The sequence below is a fragment of the Nannobrachium achirus genome (assembly GCF_963921795.1).
Source record: "Nannobrachium achirus genome assembly, chromosome: 3".
Lineage (NCBI taxonomy): Eukaryota > Metazoa > Chordata > Actinopteri > Myctophiformes > Myctophidae > Nannobrachium > Nannobrachium achirus.
Window position 1 is genome coordinate 55,207,478 of NC_137812.1, and position 20,629 is coordinate 55,228,106.

The window sequence follows — 20,629 nt, forward strand, 5'->3', positions numbered from 1 at the left end:
AAAAAGATCTGCAAGCTCACAAAGCACCACACGAGTGCATGACACTGTTGTATGACAAATTATAAAATACAAAATTATAAAATAGAACACAAGTGGCCTAAGGCTCAGGATTTTACTGTATCTTTGTCTCTCTGTCCTCGGACCCTGCTGGCTGCCTGTTACAGAGCTTGAATTGGCTACATCACGACTCCCAAGGGGGGTGGGAGGCGGCCGCGAACGCAGCCCACCCTTGGGGCCTCTGCACTGGGGGCAGCTTCAGAGGATCATCCCTTTAGAGATCATCCCTTCCAGGGGGACGGAGGAGAAACAGGAAAGAGGGAGATAACAGGGAGACAGTCGGAGCCACGTCAAGCTCTTGTGCCTCTGCGCGTGTGTGTGTATGTGCCTGGGAAGCGTGCAGTTAGGGTTACTGAGATAAGGGGTTGGAAATAATGGAATGGACGGGTCCTTTGGGATTGAGAAGTTTGTAGGGGAGAGAAAGGCAGAGTAGAAGTCAGGTTTCCACTTGCTAAGACATGGCTACTGTACATTCATTTCTTCACCTCCATTTCAATTAGTTAAATTCTCTCTCCTTTTCTCATTCCATCCATCCAAAATGCTTGCTTTCTTCCATCTACTCCTATCCAAATGTGTTGTGTGAATGTTGTCATGTTTACCAGGGTGTGATTTTGTGTGTGTGCGCGCGCGCTCGCCCAATTTATAATTTAGGCAAATCAGAGTAAGCAGTGGAAGCATGAACCTTAGTCAACAAACGGTATTGTAAAGAGTCACATACAGTAAGTACCGTGCAAAGAGAACAAGGTAGTGCTTAAAAGAAACTAGGATACCAGATAAGCATAAGCATCAACCAAGCATCTATCTAACATATGGTATCTAAATAACATTCTTAACACCTACCTGACATTGACCAGAGAATGTGTGACTTTGCTGGCAGGTTCCTTCCATTGTCCAGTGTTGGTGGATACTCTGAGAACTGGAGAGGAGAGGAGTCTTTATAAAATTAGAATAAAAGCATGTATATAATCTCTTTACTATTTTCATCAAGAGAGGACATTCTGATTCAAATGAAAAGACTACATTTGGCAAAGATGATTGAAATCTGTCATGTAGAATTAATCAGTCAGCTGATCACACACCCTTCTTTTCTGTCTTTCTCTCTGGGTGTTTTATGCATACAGAAGGGCTCATAGTATAGCGTTCATATACAGTATCTGTATATCCCTCTGTATGTACAGTTACTACAGTATGTATGTATGTATGTACAGTATCTGTCTATCCTACAGCAGTGGTTCTCAACCAGTGGGTCGCCAAATTATTTTGGGGGGTCCACAGATGACTTAATGTGCAACATTGTTTTCTCACTCAACAGTAAACAAACCAACATAATGTTTAAGAGTATAGAGGGTTTATGCACATTTCTAAAGTGTCAATTTAAGGACTTTTTAATACCTCTAAAATGACTAATTAAACATTGGCCAAATTGTCAAATATTAGCGGCAGAAATTGTGAAAATAGCCGATCTACATAGCATGTAGATCGGCTATTTTCACAATAGAACCGTGTTATACAAAATGTAAAGCCTCAACTCTGAGTGCCCATCAGGGTGGGGGGGTCCCCGGTTAAAATATGATTATTTGGGGGGTCACAGCCTGAAAAGGTTGAGAACCACTGGTCTATCCTACAGTGTTCTTACCCATGCAGTAGAGGTTGTCTATCCTACAGTGTTCTTACCCATGCAGTAGAGGTTGTCTATCCTACAGTGTTCTTACCCATGCAGTAGAGGTTGTCGAAGACCTGGTGCATGCGGACTATTTCATAGTAGAGCTCATCGTAGCTGTTGGAGGTGGGCAGGAAAGTGTCTCCGTACGTTATGAACATGTTGAACAGGTTCACCACCTGGACCAGCAAACAACCATTCAAAACCACAGACAACAGTATATAATAGTATACCAGTAAGACGCCCTAAAGGGCGAGGTCGCGCACATGAGCGTGCGCATGCATCCGCCTGGGTGACGGCAGACTGCTGGGCGAGCACTGGCGCTTTGGCATGGGATCAACTTTGACCAAAGAAAAAAAACCTGGATGGTTGTTTAAGTTGGACAAAATGTGTCCATATTCTCCCACATATGGAGATGACCGACGTCTGACATCATAGATGTTTGACGTCATAGACCACACAATGGACTGACACAATATGTCCATATATGGGCATTCCCAGATATGGCCTTAATATTGATGACCATATTATGGAGATCAGGGATCTCCATATATGGGCATAAAAGGGACAAGCGATCAGTTTGAATGTATGTTTTCAAACATGTAACCTCTTTAGTGCTGACTAAGTAAAGTCTTTTTAACGGATGAATGAATAAAGGGAGTTGTGTGTGTATTTCCTGTTCAACCAACAGATTAAAGTAAGGTACTGCAGAAGAATGAAAGTACTGTACAGGAGCTGCTTGTTCTACTGTGTGTGAGAGTGTATTTTTGCATGTGTGGGTCATCTGTGTGCATGTCCGTCTGATGGTCTGTTTTTGTGGTGTGTGTGAATACATTTGTTGTGTATGTGTACAGTATGTGCATCCTACCAACAAGTCCAGAGGTGTCTGCCAGTGTGCTTCCGTTTCTGTGTCCGTTACGTATTTTGTGTGTACTGTGTGTGTGTGTGTGTGTCAGTGTATATCGCATGTGTGTTCAGAGTATCTCACCAATAATGCCAGGTGAAAGATGTTGTGCTTGGACAGTAGTGTGGTTTCGTTGGACAGCAGGAACTTCAGAAGGTTGATGAGAGCTGGACACAGACAGAAAGACAAAGATCTCCTGTAATAACCGCCAGTGATGACAGTAAGCTGCAACAGAACTCCATCGGCATGTGCGTTAATTGATATTATGTATTACATGATACCTGACTGTGTAATTGTACATTGTGTTTGTGTGTGCCATAATTATTGTTGCACAGTATATAACCTTGTTTGCAAGCGTTATAGAAGAACATACAAAACTCCCAATAAAATAAACAAGGGTGAACAGCTGGCTTTGTTGTGCTACGCCATATGGTAAATTAAATCGGAATTTTGGTATATCACAGTAATGTGTGCCTTTCGTTTTGTTAATGGAGCACTTTTGACACAATTTCCTTCTACCCACACTGCATCACATTGGTGTTCAAAGGACAGTTCAGAAACCTGCCTACCACTGACATCATCAATGGGGATTACAAGCTAATAGAAACCCAGAAAGGTGCAATTCTGGGAAATTGTGTGGTTGCACTGACGCAAGTCGTGAGGAATCCACTGGGAACTGAATTCCGTCTTACCATTAATACCATATATTGTGATTTCATGTGAAGCATAACAACAGTGGCAACAGTGTGTGAAGCATGACCAAAAGCTTAACTTTTTTGTTTGTGCAAAAGTTTATAAAAAACATTTTGCTGGCAACCACACTAACTACAGCCTTTCTCTTTATAGAACGTTAGAATGCTGAAATAGAAGCCATTGTTCTTTGATGTGACTAATAGGCAGGTTTCAGAACTGACCCAGGCCTCCTCTGAGACACAGTATGAGTAGACAGAAATGGTACCATGAACATTACTGAGGACCAATTATATGAAAATGGGTGAAGTGGCCCTTTAATGCTCTCTTTTCTTTATAAATGGTTTTAATTACAGTACATGGGTAGTATGCCTCTAGCCACATTATGGCCTTCCGAGGTTACAGCCTTCTTGCACTTGTTTTCCTTCCCTGGACGGTCTGGGGGGGCTGGTATACGTTTTGGCTGTTAACTGTGATTTCAAGTCTTGAAATTCCAGTCTTGTTTTTATGGATGTATTCTCTCCTTTGTTTCTCCCCTCTACTTTCTCTCTGATCTTTATTCTCCCCGTTCTCGTTTCATGGTGCACCATTATCGTCAAACATGAGTAAGAAGTTATTGTTGAGAGAAACTGAGGAGATTATTCATTCTGATTAGAAGCCTGGGTATTCTAATGAGAGTCGGGAGATGGGGGCCATTACAGGTTGAATTTATGTCCTGTTGTGCATTGACTAAAGAAAGAAACACGGCTACAAGGACACTTAACGCGCACTGTAGGGAGCCATTATCCCTTTTCAATGGTGCAATACTTTTTCAGAAATAACAGGTATTGAATTGGCTTTTTCCGCGTCGATTCATTGTTGAACTCTTACCAAGAAAGGCTCAAATTAAAAGAAAGATGTGGAGAGTGTGCAACTTGAAGGTAGTTCAGTACACACCCCACTTATATTGTGTCTAAAACATCTATAAATGTTTACATTTTCTTTCTTTCTTTTTTTACAAACTTGTATTTATTTCTGTATTTGTTTTGGTCTAAGGGGCGTTGTGCCTCATCAAATGTTGAATAACCGACCGTTGTAGCCAGCCTTTTTGCTACAGTACATTACACGGTTCATTAAACAGAGAGACTTTTATTTTAGAAGGGACTTTTGCGTAGCTGCTCTGCTCCCAGTTCCCCAGCTGCCCCCCACCATCAACACATTCATAATGCAGCAGGTCTTTCTGAGAGGATTCATACATTGATATGGGGATGGAATGAGAGTTCAGGGAAGGACGCTAAACAGAAGTCACACCTGCACATGCGCACATGTAAGAAAACAGACACGATACATTCCCGAGGCAAAGACAGTCGCGATTGTCAGTCCACACTGTGGCATGAATAATGTATGCGTTTGTGTCACTCTTCTCAGTTTCTAAGCAATGCTTTATGTTGTTTTAGCCTTAACCACTTATATAACCCTCCTCAATTGCTCTACACCAAAATCTCTTTGCCAAAAAAGTTTGTCTACAGTGCATCGCAACGTGACATGTTGTCAGAATGTCAGCTTGTAGATTTGCTATTTATGCCGACTACGCGAACCACAAATGAAGTATTCAATCAATCAAATATTTGCCTATTATGACACGCCCAGAAAAGGGATGCTATGGTGTCAATCATGTTTGTAATTTGTTCGATAGTTACAAAAATGTACACTGGGTAAGAGGGGGGGGGGGGGGTGGGGGGCAGCAATAGTATAGTGCAAGCCAGACATGCATGAAGAGGGACACAGAAAGGCAGAGTGATCACATCAGACAAAGAGATATTCTGAGAGTGAGTAATTTAAGGGTGAGTCAGTGACTGTGAGCCCAATGGAGGTAGAGAAGAATCCAGTAAGAGACAGAGAAACAGAGTACTTCCGTACCTGACCAGAGGTCTCTCCACGTGTAGTGTAACCGGATTCGACACTTCTTCTGGTAACAGATCAGTTTATGAATGATCTGAACACAGCGCCTGTACGGAGACCAGGACACACACACACACACACACACACACACACACACACACACACACACACACACACACACACACACACACACACACACACACACACACACACACACACACACACACACACACACACACACACACACACACACACACACACACACACACACACACACACACACATCACTGTTGCAGACCCTTTAGTTTAGGCCAAACAACTACAGTGTGACAGTGTATAACAAATATAAGGTAATATTGTAGTGTGTGTGTGCAACACCCTGGAATAGAACCCGGGTCTACCATGTAGAAAGCCAACATCTTTTCCACTTCCACTAGCCTAAAGGCTTTAACTCATCAGGCAGAGGTTCTGAGCCACTAACTAATGGGAAACCTGATCCGGGTCACGGCAGCATTGCAACACCCTGGAATCAAACCCGGGTCTCCCGCATGGAAAGCCAACATCTTATCCACTAGCCTAAAGGGGAATTCCACTTTAGGCTAGTGGATAAGATGTTGTCTTTCTGTGTGTGTGTGTGTGTGTGTGTGTGTGTGTGTGTGTGTGTGTGTGTGTGTGTGTGTGTGTGTGTGTGTGCCTGTGCCTGTGCCTCTCTCTCTCTAAAACAGAGTAAATGCGGAAAGTAATGTGGGTAATGTATATTACTCAACTCATTTTACAGTGTGTGTGTGTGTGTGTGTGTGTGTGTGTGTGTGTGTGTGTGTGTGTGTGTGTTCTTACATGTATAAGTCCATGGGGAAGTCTTTCATCATATGAGTGACTATGAATTCCACCATCAGGTCTGGACAGATGCGACAAAGAAGCAGATTATATTAAGAGTCACTAACACACAAATCACACAGACTTGTCTAATAGAGAACTCATGCTTCAACCTCTGTAACAGGGAACATGTCAATATTCAGAGAGACTATAAGTGAACAAGCACCACTAGGGGAGCTGCTTTACTACAGGGCCCATTATACTTGGTTGTGCGTGTCATAGCTGTAACGCATTATGAACTTGTAGATCAGCCATTTTCAATGCACAACACCGGCACTCTGCTACATTTCCCCCCACATTACCATAAAACAAAGCCCTGGTTTTCAAAACATGTAAATATGGTTCAACTCGGGTGACATATAGAGCTCTGGAGCATTTAAATGTGTGACGACTGACAAAAATGTTTCTACAGCACTCAAATTCTTGCTTCAGTCTTTACGACTCATGAGCTTTGTAGAACAAAGACAACTGATAGGGTGTCAAAGGGTGACAAAGTATTGTAAATATGGTATAATATACGTTAAGAAAATATTTAGTAGGGGGCGCCCGCTGGCCTACTGGTCCAGGCGCATACCACTTAGGCATTGCCACATACTGTAGGCATGGATGCCTGGCGGCGGCGCCGGTTCGATTCCCGATCCGGACGACCTTTACCGCATGTCACTCCCCATCTCTCCCCAAATGTCCTGTCAGTCTACTGTCCTATCATAAAAGGCCCAAAATAATATTTAAAAAATAAATTTAGCTAGGGATCCTCGTACCTAGAACAGCACACACCAGAGGCCGTGAGGGGATGTTCTTGTCCACTCCTTTCTTTCTGTGTCTCATTGGCTGGAGAGAAGAAAGAAAAAAAGAAAAACACACGCACGCACACAGACAGGTGAATAAAAGCCTAAACAAACAGATAGATATGGGTTGTCGTTTGCTTGCACACTTCTCCCTCACTTCAACATTCCCTCACTCGTTCCTCCACCTAATCATTTTCTCACTCCTGTTCTCCCACTAACTCCTTCACTCTGTTTTGTTTAACTTTTGTTCTACCACTTTTTCTAGTCACATGTTCAAATACTGGATTCTGATTGGCTAAATTCCGGAGGTTATGGCAGAACAACCGCCGCAGTTGTGTGAGGACGAGATCAATGCGCCTCAGTGTACATCCGGGGACTTCAGGAGGTAGTCGGAACACCTTTCCCCCAACCAACATATGACGGTCGTAGCGGTCCTATGTTTACTGGATTCTGATTGGCTAAATTCCGGAGGTTATGGCAGAACAACCGCCGCAGTTGTGTGAGGACGAGATCAATGCGCCTCAGTGTACATCCGGGGACTTCAGGAGGTAGTCGGAACACCTTTCCCCCAACCAACATATGACGGTCGTAGCGGTCCTATGTTTACTAACGTGCGTACGACGTCGCCGATTTATTTGGATCCAATGCAATCCGCCAACTTTAAAGCCCCTTTTCTCTGAACCTATGCCTTTCTGGAAGCGAACAGCCTCTATTTACGGCCGGAACGGTCCTTCTAACTGACGTTAGCTTAGCTGTATGCTAGACATCTTTCTCTGCATGGAGTTGGCGTCATCTGGTGGTGAGTAGAAGATGTTGTTTGTGGAACTATTTGCTGTCGTCGCGGAAGTTTTATAGGCAATAATGATTGTAACTTAATATCCTTGCAAGTTACAACTATGTGTTTTCTTTCATGTATACGGAAAAAAGTGGTAGAAAAGCTATTTACCACTCGGGGTCGGACATTATGCTCTGATAATGTCCTGTGTGAGGGTGTTATCGGACTCGGCTTCGCCTCGTCCGATCACCCCCTCACACAGGACATTATCAGAGCATAATGTCCTCTCACTCGGGGTAAATTGCTTACTTCAGTCCTCTGTTTCCACTGTGTTCTCATTGCTGTTTGTGTTGTGATAAAGGCTAGGATAAATGACTAGTTACTACCACCACTTATTACTACTACAACAACTACCACCCACACAAAGACACACGCTCCCTCAGACTCACCATTCTGTGTAGATTGACTCTGAAGTTCATATTGTCATCATGTAGAAAGGCGTCAGCGTACTGGTCCTATGGAACAAACAGCCACAGGTCAAACCAGCACATCGATACAGAGATAGCGAAAATATGCACTGCTGTAGGAGACTGTTACTGTACCTCTGCTATGCAGGTGAGGATGATGAGACAAAGTCTGGCACTGTTTAATCTGTGTTCGTCTGGAAAATGCAAAGAAAAGAATGAGTGAGGGAGAATAGATTAACAACAATATCAACACTACTGTAAAGACAGACATACTGAAGCAATAGAGGACTTATTCCAAATGTAGATGGCAGCGTGAGACTGGAACTAATGGATGCTACAGACAGTGATAATGATGGAGGCAGTAGGTAGGATATCGTGTTATACTGTAGTCAGTAACAGAGGCTTATTGATAGGATAAAGTAATAAGGCGAAAAAAATTGGAATTGGAGAACTGAACTGTCTTTTCTTGTCATCTGGGTTCCCACCACATCCTTGTAATTGCTCTTTTTACCGCTTTCCTTCATAATTTTATCTGTTCTTATAATGCAAAACTAACTAAACTGAACACAATATAGCAGTTTAAGTCAAACTACACTAACGAAGCAAATGTAAGCCATGTCCTTCACAGCAGGACCAATGACAACGAGACACACTCAAGAAGAGTAGAGTAAAAATTGCATTTCAAGCTGAAGCCTCGCTGAAAATATTATCCCATTTAGGCTACTAATCCATACAGAATCCATAAATTACCGGTAAAATGATGAAATGTGCATTCATTTCAAATATAAGCTGGATGTGGCTGCTCATCCATTGGTGTTTAGATAACATATGGGATGAGAAGCAAACCATTTTCTGCTGTGGCAAAGTTAAATTGTGGGACCATCTAGCAGTAAACATCCATGATATCGTGACGTATCAACTTAATCACTCGCTCATTCTCAGTTACGTTTCCTTCTATTTAAACCATGAATTAACCAGATGCCATGCCAGTTGGTCATAATTCACGTCTACCTAGAGTAGCTTAATAGGTCCTTGTGTCCAATAGACATTGACACTATCTATGATATCTTGACATATTGACTTAATATTCACATGCTCATTCAGGGTTTCCTGCAGGAAAAAGTCTTGACCAGGGGGGGATGAGTTTTTGATAATTAATTAATCCGAGTAATTAATTCAATTAATTTTTAATATTAATTCTTATTTTTGCCATATAAAAAACACATGAATGTGCCCATGATGACGGAAAACACAACTAAATTAATTCCCTTATTTTAGACTAATTCTTATTTTTGCCCTCAACATAAAAGGAGAGGTTGTCTCTTGGCCAGGTGCTACAGATTTTAGGCCAGGGGCCCCCCTGGCCAATAAAGTGCTGCAGGAAACCCTGGCTCATTAGTTAGATTATATTTTTAACTGCATATAAAAGCATGACAGAGACGCAGCGGTAACATGCACTGCGCGCTGGGAGCTTCATTTGGATCGTGTCAATCATATTAATGATGGCCTTGCTGTATACAGAGACAGAGAATGCCAGGAGCCTATGTATTCACAACATTGTTACATGATAAGAGGTATGTGAACACATCTTATATAAACAAAAGAATAGGCATGTTAATAGGCTAAAACATCTATACTTTTTCTCCCTCTCTCCTCACTGCTTGCCCTTTCTTTGGTTTCAACGTTTTGTTTTAATATCTATTAATAGGATTAATAAGAATGGAGTGCTTGAAAATAGTTTGTCTGCCGTTTGAGGGGGGGGGGGAAGCTTTTGGCTGGTCTAAACACAGATTGCATTTAGTGCTGGGCATAAGACAGCGTTGCGCTCTGATTGCACCAGACCACACTTTGATTTAGGACCAGGAGGCAAATGATCATTTTATATTTAGACAATGGCATATGCGCCAGGCGTAAGATAGGACCCTGGTTGTTACAGTTGTAATCTCTAGAGAGGACAACAAAAATCCACTTGAATCTGATATCAAGCTTGTTGCTCTTTGCAATTTCCTATCAATTAAACATGCATTATAACTTGGATAAATATAGACATCATTGTGGTTATTATTCATACCTTTGGTGTCCTGCATGACGATGGAGGAGTATTTGAGGAAGGTGATGAGCAGGTTGCTGGTCTGAAGGTTAGGGTCCAGAGGTAACTCAGGGTTGTTCATCACTGTAGCAAAACACAACACACACACAGAGACCAGCTGAGTACACCATCCCAAAAATAATCAGGAAAAAGCAACAACGGTGTAGTGGTTCAAACCCTGCAATACCAAATATAACCACGATCCAGCACATGATCAAGACACTGTAAAGCCATGTTTACTCATTAAAAGTTGTTCAGTCTTCTATACATTTCCATGTCCACCTCATTGACCAAAACATTATGCCCTTAATAGAACCCTAACCCAATATTTGCTTGAACACAAAAACAAATTGGGCCAATGAAGAAAGCTGTGATCCACAACACAACAGCAGAGCTGTGTTGTACAAGAAACTTTAACTATTCGAGTCAGCCTCGTTTGGTGAGGCGCAGGACCTGTTCCAGCAAATGACAAAATTATTAGTGAACTACAAAAGGTGCTCCTAGGACCACCTAGCCTCGCGTAGCCAGGCTTACTCATCTCTCTGCGAAGAGAAAAGCCTGGTCAAGATATGAGGCAGAGACCGTTCTAGGAGGTGGGGTTGAATTCGCTGGGCAATGTAAAAGGACCCGCACTGCATGACGTAACGTCCGTTAAATGCACTTCCGCTAGAAATCGTGGAACCAAGCGGAAGTTATATCTTGCCCAGGGTGAGGACCACCGGTCTCCTCCATGTCAGGTAGGTTATTGTGGCCTCCTGGTGGCGCTATAATAGACCAATTTTAAAAGGGTGCCATTTCTTCCTCTACCTTGTGGGAATATGCATGCAAGATTTCACGGAAATCGCACGCTGCGTTCATTATTTGTGGCATTTTGTTCAAAACTGATCATTCCCGCCACCTTTGAAAGCCAATATTAGCCAATCAGGATGGAATATGAAAAATCGGACAGATCAGTCTTGATCACATGACTACAGAGATAGTGTGTTTCCTTGGTCTCTAGGGAGTGTGTGTGCACAGTTTCACGTTGATTGGGCCAACAGTGCCAGAATAGCTGGGGACAATAACTATTGCTAAAAGTACATGTAGTGTGCTGTAGCTTGCTACTGTAGTTTCATTGTCTAGATCGTGGGTTCCCAAACTTTTTTGTGTCAGGGCACCCCATAAATATTCTTTTAATCCAAGACACCCCTACATTATCATTTTCACTCCCCGCACCGTATATTTATAGCATATCGTCGTTGTCGGGTGGAAACCTTGTATGTCCAAAACCGTTCGTTTTGTATTTATCATCTATTGAATGTACTAAACTAGTGAAAACAAGTTTTGTGCAACAGTCTTGTATGATGAAGCAGGGCTTTGCTTTACCAAAAGACGTACACATTTGAAACTTGGAGATACAAGGTTTCTGCCCGACAGTGACAATATTTTAGTGATTATGTTGCGAGGAAAACTTTGCGATAAGAGCCATTTTGGTTAGAACTGACTGAAAATAACGTTGTACTTCAAGTTTAAAATGATACTAAATATTTTTTGAAGTGTCCAAATAAATTCCATATATTATCAAATAATCTCGCGGCACCCCTGGACTGCCGTCACGGGGCCCCAGGGTGCCCTGTCACCCACTTTGAAAACCCCTGGTCTAATGTTTAAAAATCTCTGCTCTCCGAATCCTACTGTTGGTTTCAAGGATAAAATATGAATGCACAACAGTATGTTGTATACCCTCCATCCATCCTGTCAACCACCTCCCTCCTCCTCGTTAGCTCAGCAGAAAGCAATAACAGGAAATCAACAATGGTATGGTGAATAAATCATATCACAGAATATAGGTTTGACGTGACAGCCTACTCTGTGCATAGTGTGTGTGTGTGTGTAAGTGTGCAAGAGTGAGTGAGTGACAGGTACAAATACATTAACACATTTAAACATTTATAATAGGCAAGTCACATGTATCTACAGTATAGTTGTGTGCATTTAAAATACATGTACTCAGGGACGTGCTGGCCATTGGGAAAAGCGGGACAACTCCCGAACGGCCGGTTCATTCCCGGCCGGTCCAGGCCGGCCATTAGGAAAAAATTAAAAATAATATGTCGGCCTTCGTTCCATTTTGGGGGCTGGGCGGCCAACAAAGTAAATTGTCACTGTCGGGCAGAAACCTTGTATCTCCAAGTTTCAAATTTATAATTTTTTTTCGCAAAGCAAAGCTTCATCATACAAGGCCGTTGCACAAAAGTAGTGAAAACAGCAGATCTACAAGCACACAACGCCTCGCACCGCAGATCGGCTGTTTTCACTAGTTTAAATCATTTTTAAAATGATAAAATACAAAACAAACGGTTTTCGACATATAAGGTTTCCACCCGACAACGACGAAATATAACTCAAAAAAAAAATAAAAAAAAAATGAGGGCCTCTCCAACTCTTTTTCCCGGGCTGAATCAGGGGCCCAGCACGTCCCTGCATGTACTAACTGCATGTGTGTTAGATTATGTGCTTGTGTGGCCCTGACTCTGTAGCCAAAGTGTCACCGCCTGCTGAGGTCTCTCTCTCTCAGTGAAAGCTCCTTGTGTATTTTGATGCTGGAGATTAATATTTCATACAGCAAATGGCTCACAGGTTTTTATCCATTTGGGAAGGCAGAAGGAGCTGGAAACCTGCACCTTTTAATGGTTTCAACAAGCACGCATATGAAAAGACCTGCTCCAGAATCTGTCAGCAAACTTGCACAGGGGACTTATCGTGCACTGTAGACTCGGTGCTGCTGGCAACGACATGACTTGTTTAAAATTCAAGACCTATTCAACACATATGGAACCATCCTCCTAACACTCCCCTCTTGCATTCTCTCTCCCCAGTGATTCCTTCTATCTCCACTTGTTATGTAGAAGGATTTGGAAAAAATGTGCTGATGTAAACCATCATGCCAGTAAACCATACTGAGGAAGGAAAGTGAGAGGCAGTCCAAAATAGAAACCAGCAGCACCAACGCATACCAAACTAGAAGCAGTGCTCTTCCGAGCACAGGTCTCCACCAGGTCAGGCATGTAATGTGTTTTACATAAGTCGGCCTCCTGATGGCGCTATAAAAGGCTGATGTAAAAAATGCAGGGAAAAGGTTTTACCTTGGCCTCTAAGGAGTGCGCATACAAAGTTTGACACTAATCGGTGGAGTTATAGGTGAAAACATGAATCGGCCTGTTATAGCGCCACCGTGAGGCTGATTTGATTTTTCTTAAGTGGCATTTATTCCTCTGCCTATTGGGAATGTGCATGCACAATTTCACCAAAATCGCACACTGCGTTCAGGATTTCAACAAAATCTGTAGGAGTACTGGCAAAAGTTAGTTTTGCAAAAGTCGGCCTCCTGGTGGCGCTAGAACAGGCCCATGTGAAATATTTGGGGCAGAGGTTCTGAATTGGTGTCGAGGGAGTGTGTGTGCACAGTTTGGCAGCGCCCGGGCCAACGGCGCCGGAGATTAGCTGGTAACGGACAAACGGACGGACGGACGGACGGACGGACGCACGCACGCACGGACGCACGAACGGACGGAGGGGAAAACATACTCTCCCTCAGCCTTCGGCTGGTGGAGACAATGATGCGCTCTGGATTCAAGAACTTGGTGGTTGATAACTGTGGTGTATGCTAGAGTTGATGTGACTAGAAGGTTAAAGTGGAACACTGCGTTTTGAAGTCTAGTCTCCCACCAAAATGTACAAATATGCTCACGCTCTCCATTTAACTCACTCCTTCCCTTCTGTAACGCTCTCAAGGCCCACTCTTCTATTTCTCCCTCCCTTTTCAGTGTGTGTGTGTGCGCGCGTGCGTGTGTGCACCCATGAGGAAAAGGTAAGCATTAAGTCACCCAAGTTTATCCAGAGGTGGAGAGCTATCAAAAATACATGTGAATACACAGTGAGGTTCTCCTTGAAGAAAGGAAGCAGAGACACACAATGCCAAAAAGCTTTTAAATAAACAGGCACTGAATTTTCTATGATTTTAGAGGCTGGACGTGTGTGTGTGTGTGTGTGTGTGTGTGTGTGTGTGTGTGTGTGTGTGTGTGTGTGTGTGTGTGTGTGCTCTTGTAATTCTTCAGGGTCAGAAGACACTTCGGGGTCAGCAGACACACAGGCAAAGTCAAATTAATACACACATTTATGTCTTCCACTCAACTTTCCTACTGTCTATGTAGATCGGAGCATTCGACTGGAGTCAAGCCATGAAAATCTCATTTTGCCCAGCACCACCACATCCCCCCCCCCCCCCCCCTCAGGCAAATGGCACATTTGCATTTAGGAAAAACATTTCTTTCAAGGTGATTTCAATTTCTGTTTGACTTTTAGGCTTTGAATTTGCACTTGGCAATCATGACACATAACTTAAATATACAAAGAAATTACTGACATATTTGACAACTTTATACTTAAAAAAGAACATTGATAGTGGAAATAGCCGATCTACAAGCTCACAACGTGAGCTTGTAGATCTGCTATTTCCACTACTTTTTGAAAGTGTTTGTAACTATATTAACATTTCTCAACATGGAAACGATTATGACGATTATGCAAAAGAATTGCGATTATCTCAAATAATTGCGATTAGACGATATAATTGTGACAGCCCTAACAGACAGACAGATAAATAGATAGATAAACATAAGATAGACTGCTAGTCGCATTAACCAAGGGTATGACTTACTGTCCAAGGAGGGTGGCGTGGTTCCCAGTGGCGTGGTGGGCGTGGTTGGAGTCGGGGTGGGGGGCGAAGTGGACATATCGAGCTCTGGGTGACTCTGTAGAGTGACAAGAATGAACCAACCTTAAATCAACGTATCCTAGTCTCGCGTAGCCAGACAACTATTTCACAATCTCTGAATGCTATATAGAATCTGGAGCTACACTCCATTTGTCATTTCCGTTCTCGAAAATATATTTTAAAATATCTTTCATTTTATTTTCCATTTCTGCTAAGCAGCTAGCTCTATATGCTTAAATGATTTTGATTTATATTAGGATAAATCAGCACGAGTGCCACGCTTCAAGCTTGCAGATCTGCTATTTTTTTTTTTTAACCGTGATATGTTTAGCAAATCACTGAATATATATATTTTTAAAGCGAACATTTGTAACTAAAATATTTGCTTCTGGGGGGTCCCTGGTACATAACATTTTGAGATGGGGGTCGGCGGCCAAATACACATAATTCCAGGGGTCGTTGAAAAATGTTGACAACCACTGACATAAAACATGCGTTTTTCAAAAACCTTAGAATGATTTAGAAGAGATTTATATAATTGGATAAAATATTGAAAGACTTTACCAAGATTTTTCAAAAATAGCAGATCTACAAGCTCGCAGCGCAGCACTCGGTAACACGTTGTGAGATTGTATATCTGCAATTTTTTAATAGCTAAAGCATACAATAATTGTTAAAGCGGTTCAAGTCTAACACGACACAGATGCGTTCCAGGTCTTAATGGGTTAATTAGGATTTTATCCATCAGCAAGACAATTGTTCTATGTAGTTACTGTACATGTACCGTACAGCTCAAGAACAGTGGTGTTCATACACAAAGACACACAGAGCTAAGGCCCATAGAGAGCAAGTGTGTTTATATGCTACTATAAAGCTAATTTAGCTTTTACTGTCAACTCTACTGTCAACTCTAATTAACTTAGAGAATAGACCCATAAATAGTGTAGTGGTTACGACCCTTTCGATTTAGATGCAAATGTCTCTCTAAGACAAAGAGTGCCAAACCTCCCCTTTTCTTTTAACTGAAAAGAGGAACTTGAATTAACAACATATGAATAGCAGTGCTGAGGTTTGCTGGGTTGGGAAATAGGCTATTTTCTCCTGCTAACACATGTGATCTACAGATAACAGGGCGCAAGCGTGCGCGTGCACACGCACACAAATCCTCTGCAATGTCATGGATGGAGAAAAGAAATCCTTCTATCAATCGCAATCAGACATCAGTGATGCCCTGGCTGATAGTTTTAAAATTTTAAATAAAAAATAGATTCACAACAACGGGCCGGAACTTGGAAGATAAGATACTAAAGGTCATTCTTTTGGTTTGTTTTCCCTTCTGCCAGATAAACAGCTCTAGAAGATTCTAATATAAACTGATAAATTAGCCAACTTTCCACCAGATTAGAACTATAGCAAAGGTGAAGACTTTTATTTGCTTCCATGACACGGAACAAATCTCACATGCCTTCATCTACTATACTGTGGCTTTGAGTCCTGTATACAGCAGGTGTTTATCATGTATCCCTGTGCTGCCTGCAGCTGGTTCAAAATGCTGCTGCCATGATTCTGACTGGCAGGAGAAAGAGGGAACACGTTACCCCTCTGTTGGCTCCCAGGTATTTTTAGGAATTATTTTCACTCTTGTTTTTAAGGCTCTACATGGGATGGCCCTTTCCTACACTCCCTACCTGCTTGGCCTCTCCTCCACCACTAGATCACTCAGATTCTCTAAATGTTCTTGTCTGTTCCATCTTTGTGCTTTTGCCAAACAACTTGAACTTAAAAGAGAAACTTTAATTCTAAACTCAATTCAGCAAGTACTATAGCAAGTAGTAAAGTTTAGATGAAAGATAAGAAGGCACAGGAAGTTTGTGGTGGAACCCAATGAAAATATATCCCCACAATTCTACATAAAACCGGTGCTGGAAACAACAATCTCAAAGTAAGGAAAGGTCATGTCTGCACACAGTATAATTCTGTCCCATGCTTTGCTGCACATCGTTGTTGACATTGTTTGTTGAATACATTTATACTGTGTTCGGACAGTAACTTTCAAAGCCAGCAAGCGATACATATTGGTCTGGAGTCAAAACTGTCATTTACAACATCGCAGAAGCACAGATATACAGTGGTTTCTAAATACAACAAGGTGTGACAAGAGAGGGGGTGACAACCAGTCACCGTGCCTCAACAGAAATATCTGCCCAGTCGGAAGGAGGCAGGAAGAAATCCCTGCCTTGTCTTCGTGTTTTAAATTGTCAAGCAGTGTTTGGTTTCTGACACGCTCCCCCGCTCTTCTGAGCAGAACAAGTGACAACTCTGCCCACTATTATATACAGTATACTACAGTATATACATGGTATGCTATATATCAATGGTTATGGCCCACATCCGACCCACGTATTTGGAGTCTTGTATCAGTGCCTGTCATTGGATCAATCTAAACAACTATCGAGCCCATGCTGGTTCAGTCGGAGCTTTTCTGACAGCCCCCTCTCCTTTCAGGACCAAGATCACTCCCGACAACATTCTCCTCCATGCCCTAAAATATTTCAGTGACACTAAATAATTTTGAACTTGTCACTTCTCACACAGACAGTCAGACAGACAGGGATAAAAACAATCAGCCTGCAGGCTGGAAGAGATAAAAATGATCCTTGTTCCCCTCTGTAGTTTTGACTTTAGCGAGTGACAGCCAACTTGATAAAGTTTCAAGGCAATTTAGAGGAGGTGAGTGATGGAAACAGGATGCTAGAAGTGACCTCGAACTGAGCAACGCCTTCTCATATTCATCAGAAATCCACCAGGCAAAAATGGAGCTTGGGAGGACAGGACAGGATGTTCGGTTCGTTTGCACAGTGCCAAGTTATGACAGCCGGCTGAGAAAATAACTGATTAAATGCAAATATAAAAAGGACAGAGGTAAGAAAAGCGACACATTTATGGAGATGAGATTTACAAAAAAAAAAAAAAAGACAATAATTCAAAGGACAAAGACTTTAAGCTTAATTTATAATCCCTCACACGCAACACATAGTAAACTTGAAACTGTGTTATTGTCGGCAAGTGACGCCATCGTACAATGGACTATAAATTAGTCTGGCTTTAGAAGCAGGTTGGTTGAAATGACTTAGACATAGACATAGAAAGGTAGACGCCTCTTTCGGCTAGGGCGCGTATGCATTGGGCAACTAAGGGAATCTTCATCGCTTCCGTGTTCATTGCTTCCGCGTGCGTCACACATACGGAAGTCGGTAAGACAATCACAGGCAGGTGGGAGCTGGTCTTTACGTATGCAGCCTATAAGAACAGAGCAGCAGCTCAACATCGGAACTGGCTCTATTGAATTGAATTGTGGTCCTTGGATAAGTCCCGGAAAAGACACGCTGTGATTGGCCAGTAGTCACTTTGACTGACAGTGTTCCCTTCGTTTTTTCCAGGAAGTCCGGACTAGAACTTTTGCACATCGCTCCAATTAACTGCAGAGGCGAACGAGGCATCTAACTCTTTATATCTGTGAACTGGACGCCCGTACCTTCTCGTATCCATCAGAAAGACACCTGTGTACAATTGGCATGAAAAGGGGGGATGCACCAAGACTCTTACCTGTGCTAAAACAGTGATGAAGTTACGGTTAAGGTGCACCGCCTCATACAGCGCCAAGAGAATCGCCTCATTGGTCCTGCAGGGTCAGACAGAGGTCAAAGGTCAGTGATCATAGTGAATCTTCTCGGATCTATGACATGAGGTACGTGTAGATCTACTTGAGGCACAAAGACGGTGCTTAACATTTACATTCTGTAGTTAATTAATAGTATATTGTCAACTAATAATGTAACAGTCCAACATTAGTCAACTCTACAATTTACAATATTTAACAAACCACTGGACATTTTCGTTGTAAATGTGGGTTCCTAACAGGTGTAATTCAAGCCAAACAGGGCTATGTCAGCACAATGAACATGGATTCCTTGTGACCAATATTTTCCCTTCAGTTATTATCATTAACAGCAGCATTGTGTGAATAACTGCTAATAAATCATTCCAGAAATGGTCCTCCTGACAAAGATGATGGCCAAGAGAACCGCACTTATGGTCATCAGCATGGGAGTAGTGTGTAACCATGACATCAACAACCTGTGTGTGTGTGTGTGTGTGTGTGTGTGTGTGTGTGTGTGTGTGTGTGTGTGTGTGTGTGTGTGTGTGTGTGTGTGTGTGTGTGTGTGTGGTCGGTCTAGTTTTCCTTTTGGACACCTTTGGAGCTTTTAGGAACAGCCAGCCATTTTCAAAACTTCATCTGCCTTTCCAGTCAACAAACAGCCAATCAATATGTGGCAACTGTTTATTGATACAGGACAATTAATTAAACATGTCGGAGCAACACATGCCCGGTACATACAGTACATACACTCAAAAACAACATCAATAGTTTTGAAGAATGTTTGTACTTTTCTAGACGTGTACTTACTGTACAGAGAGCTTCTCATCGGCATCTGCTATAAACATACTGCCCACCTGTGGACAGGAGAAGTACCACTCAGCATCACAGAGCACTTCAACAAAACATACAATACTGCCGTACAAAGCTAAAGTGCAGTAACCTTTTTACATTAATTGTACATCTGTTCTTGAGGTAATTGTTTATCCTCCAAAATTTGACCTTTGGGATACACAAGTAAGCATGTGTGTCCAAAAACATAGTTACTGCCACTCCTAGCATAGTTAGTTATCCACCATTGAGGATCCCACTGTTTGAGGGGAGATGCTAGCGATACACTGAAGTAGAGATATGGACCTTCCAGTACAGAAAATAAACAGGAAGCAGATGGCGCAGCGCTTTTTCGATGACATCATACACATTTGCCGCTTCTGCTGTGATTCAGTTCTTTTGTGACAAAAAACAACACCTCGGGAACTCGAGTTTGACAGCGTGGAACATTCCGCGATAACTCACAACGAAATAAGCGCTGGCAGACAATGAGTTAAAGAAAACACAGGGGGAATGCATGGCCCAGTAACCTCACAGAGCACTGACAGTTTGAAGAGTGATGGTCTTACCATACTGGTGAAGGTGGAAAAGAAGCCACCTTGGTTCTCCTCCTCTTTGTCTTTGTACTGCCTAGGAGGGAGGAAATGGGAAGGAGACAGGATGAACGGAAGTCCAGGATGAGTACTGAGTGACCTTGTGAGGGATAATAGACCGCTTATCAGATGTCACACTGACAGGAACCAGTATGTGCTCGCAGATCGGCACAAATGAATGACACCGCTCATAAGATGCTATGGAAAAGTGTGCATCACATCAAACTTCCAGATGCATTTTTTCTCCCAGTATGGAGGAAGAATGCTTAGGATTTGTACAGTGAGCTCTCGCTCTTGAAATATATAACCCTTGTTTTCTGTTGTGATAGCAATAATAGCAATTCAAAGAAGTTGTCCTCCAAACCCCACCTCCAGTCGCTGTCATCAGACTGGAGGGAGCGCTTAATGATCACGGCACCAGGGCCTGCTCTTGCTTGTGCAGTAGTAGCCCCTCAAGCCTAATTTATGCTCCGTCCCGTGAAGGTGTGGCACTCACGAGAACAGCCGAGAATAGCAGACCTCCAAGATCACAACGGTCGCATCTGCGACGAAGACGTGAGCTTGTACAGTACAGTATGTCAGCTATTCTCGTCGTGCAGTAGCG

General features: G+C 42.5%; 1 protein-coding gene across 2 annotated transcripts in view; it reads right to left on the reverse strand.

Moving 5' to 3' along the window:
- The window catches only part of armh3 (armadillo like helical domain containing 3), a 48,407-nt gene that overhangs the window by 18,252 nt on the left and 9,526 nt on the right, over nt 1-20,629 (reverse strand). For both annotated transcript variants that reach the window (XR_013961862.1, XM_080721944.1), the window contains exons 12-24: nt 20,002-20,062; nt 19,412-19,458; nt 18,550-18,625; nt 14,887-14,980; nt 10,170-10,271; nt 8,234-8,292; nt 8,081-8,146; nt 6,830-6,899; nt 6,030-6,090; nt 5,211-5,299; nt 2,706-2,788; nt 1,770-1,896; nt 898-973 (exon numbers count right to left, since the gene is read on the reverse strand). Coding sequence is in view for 1 of the 2 variants with exons in the window: in XM_080721944.1 (XP_080578070.1) it covers nt 898-973; nt 1,770-1,896; nt 2,706-2,788; nt 5,211-5,299; nt 6,030-6,090; nt 6,830-6,899; nt 8,081-8,146; nt 8,234-8,292; nt 10,170-10,271; nt 14,887-14,980; nt 18,550-18,625; nt 19,412-19,458; nt 20,002-20,062 (1,011 nt within the window). In the remaining variant the exon portion in view is untranslated. The remainder of the gene's footprint in view (nt 1-897; nt 974-1,769; nt 1,897-2,705; nt 2,789-5,210; nt 5,300-6,029; nt 6,091-6,829; nt 6,900-8,080; nt 8,147-8,233; nt 8,293-10,169; nt 10,272-14,886; nt 14,981-18,549; nt 18,626-19,411; nt 19,459-20,001; nt 20,063-20,629) is intronic.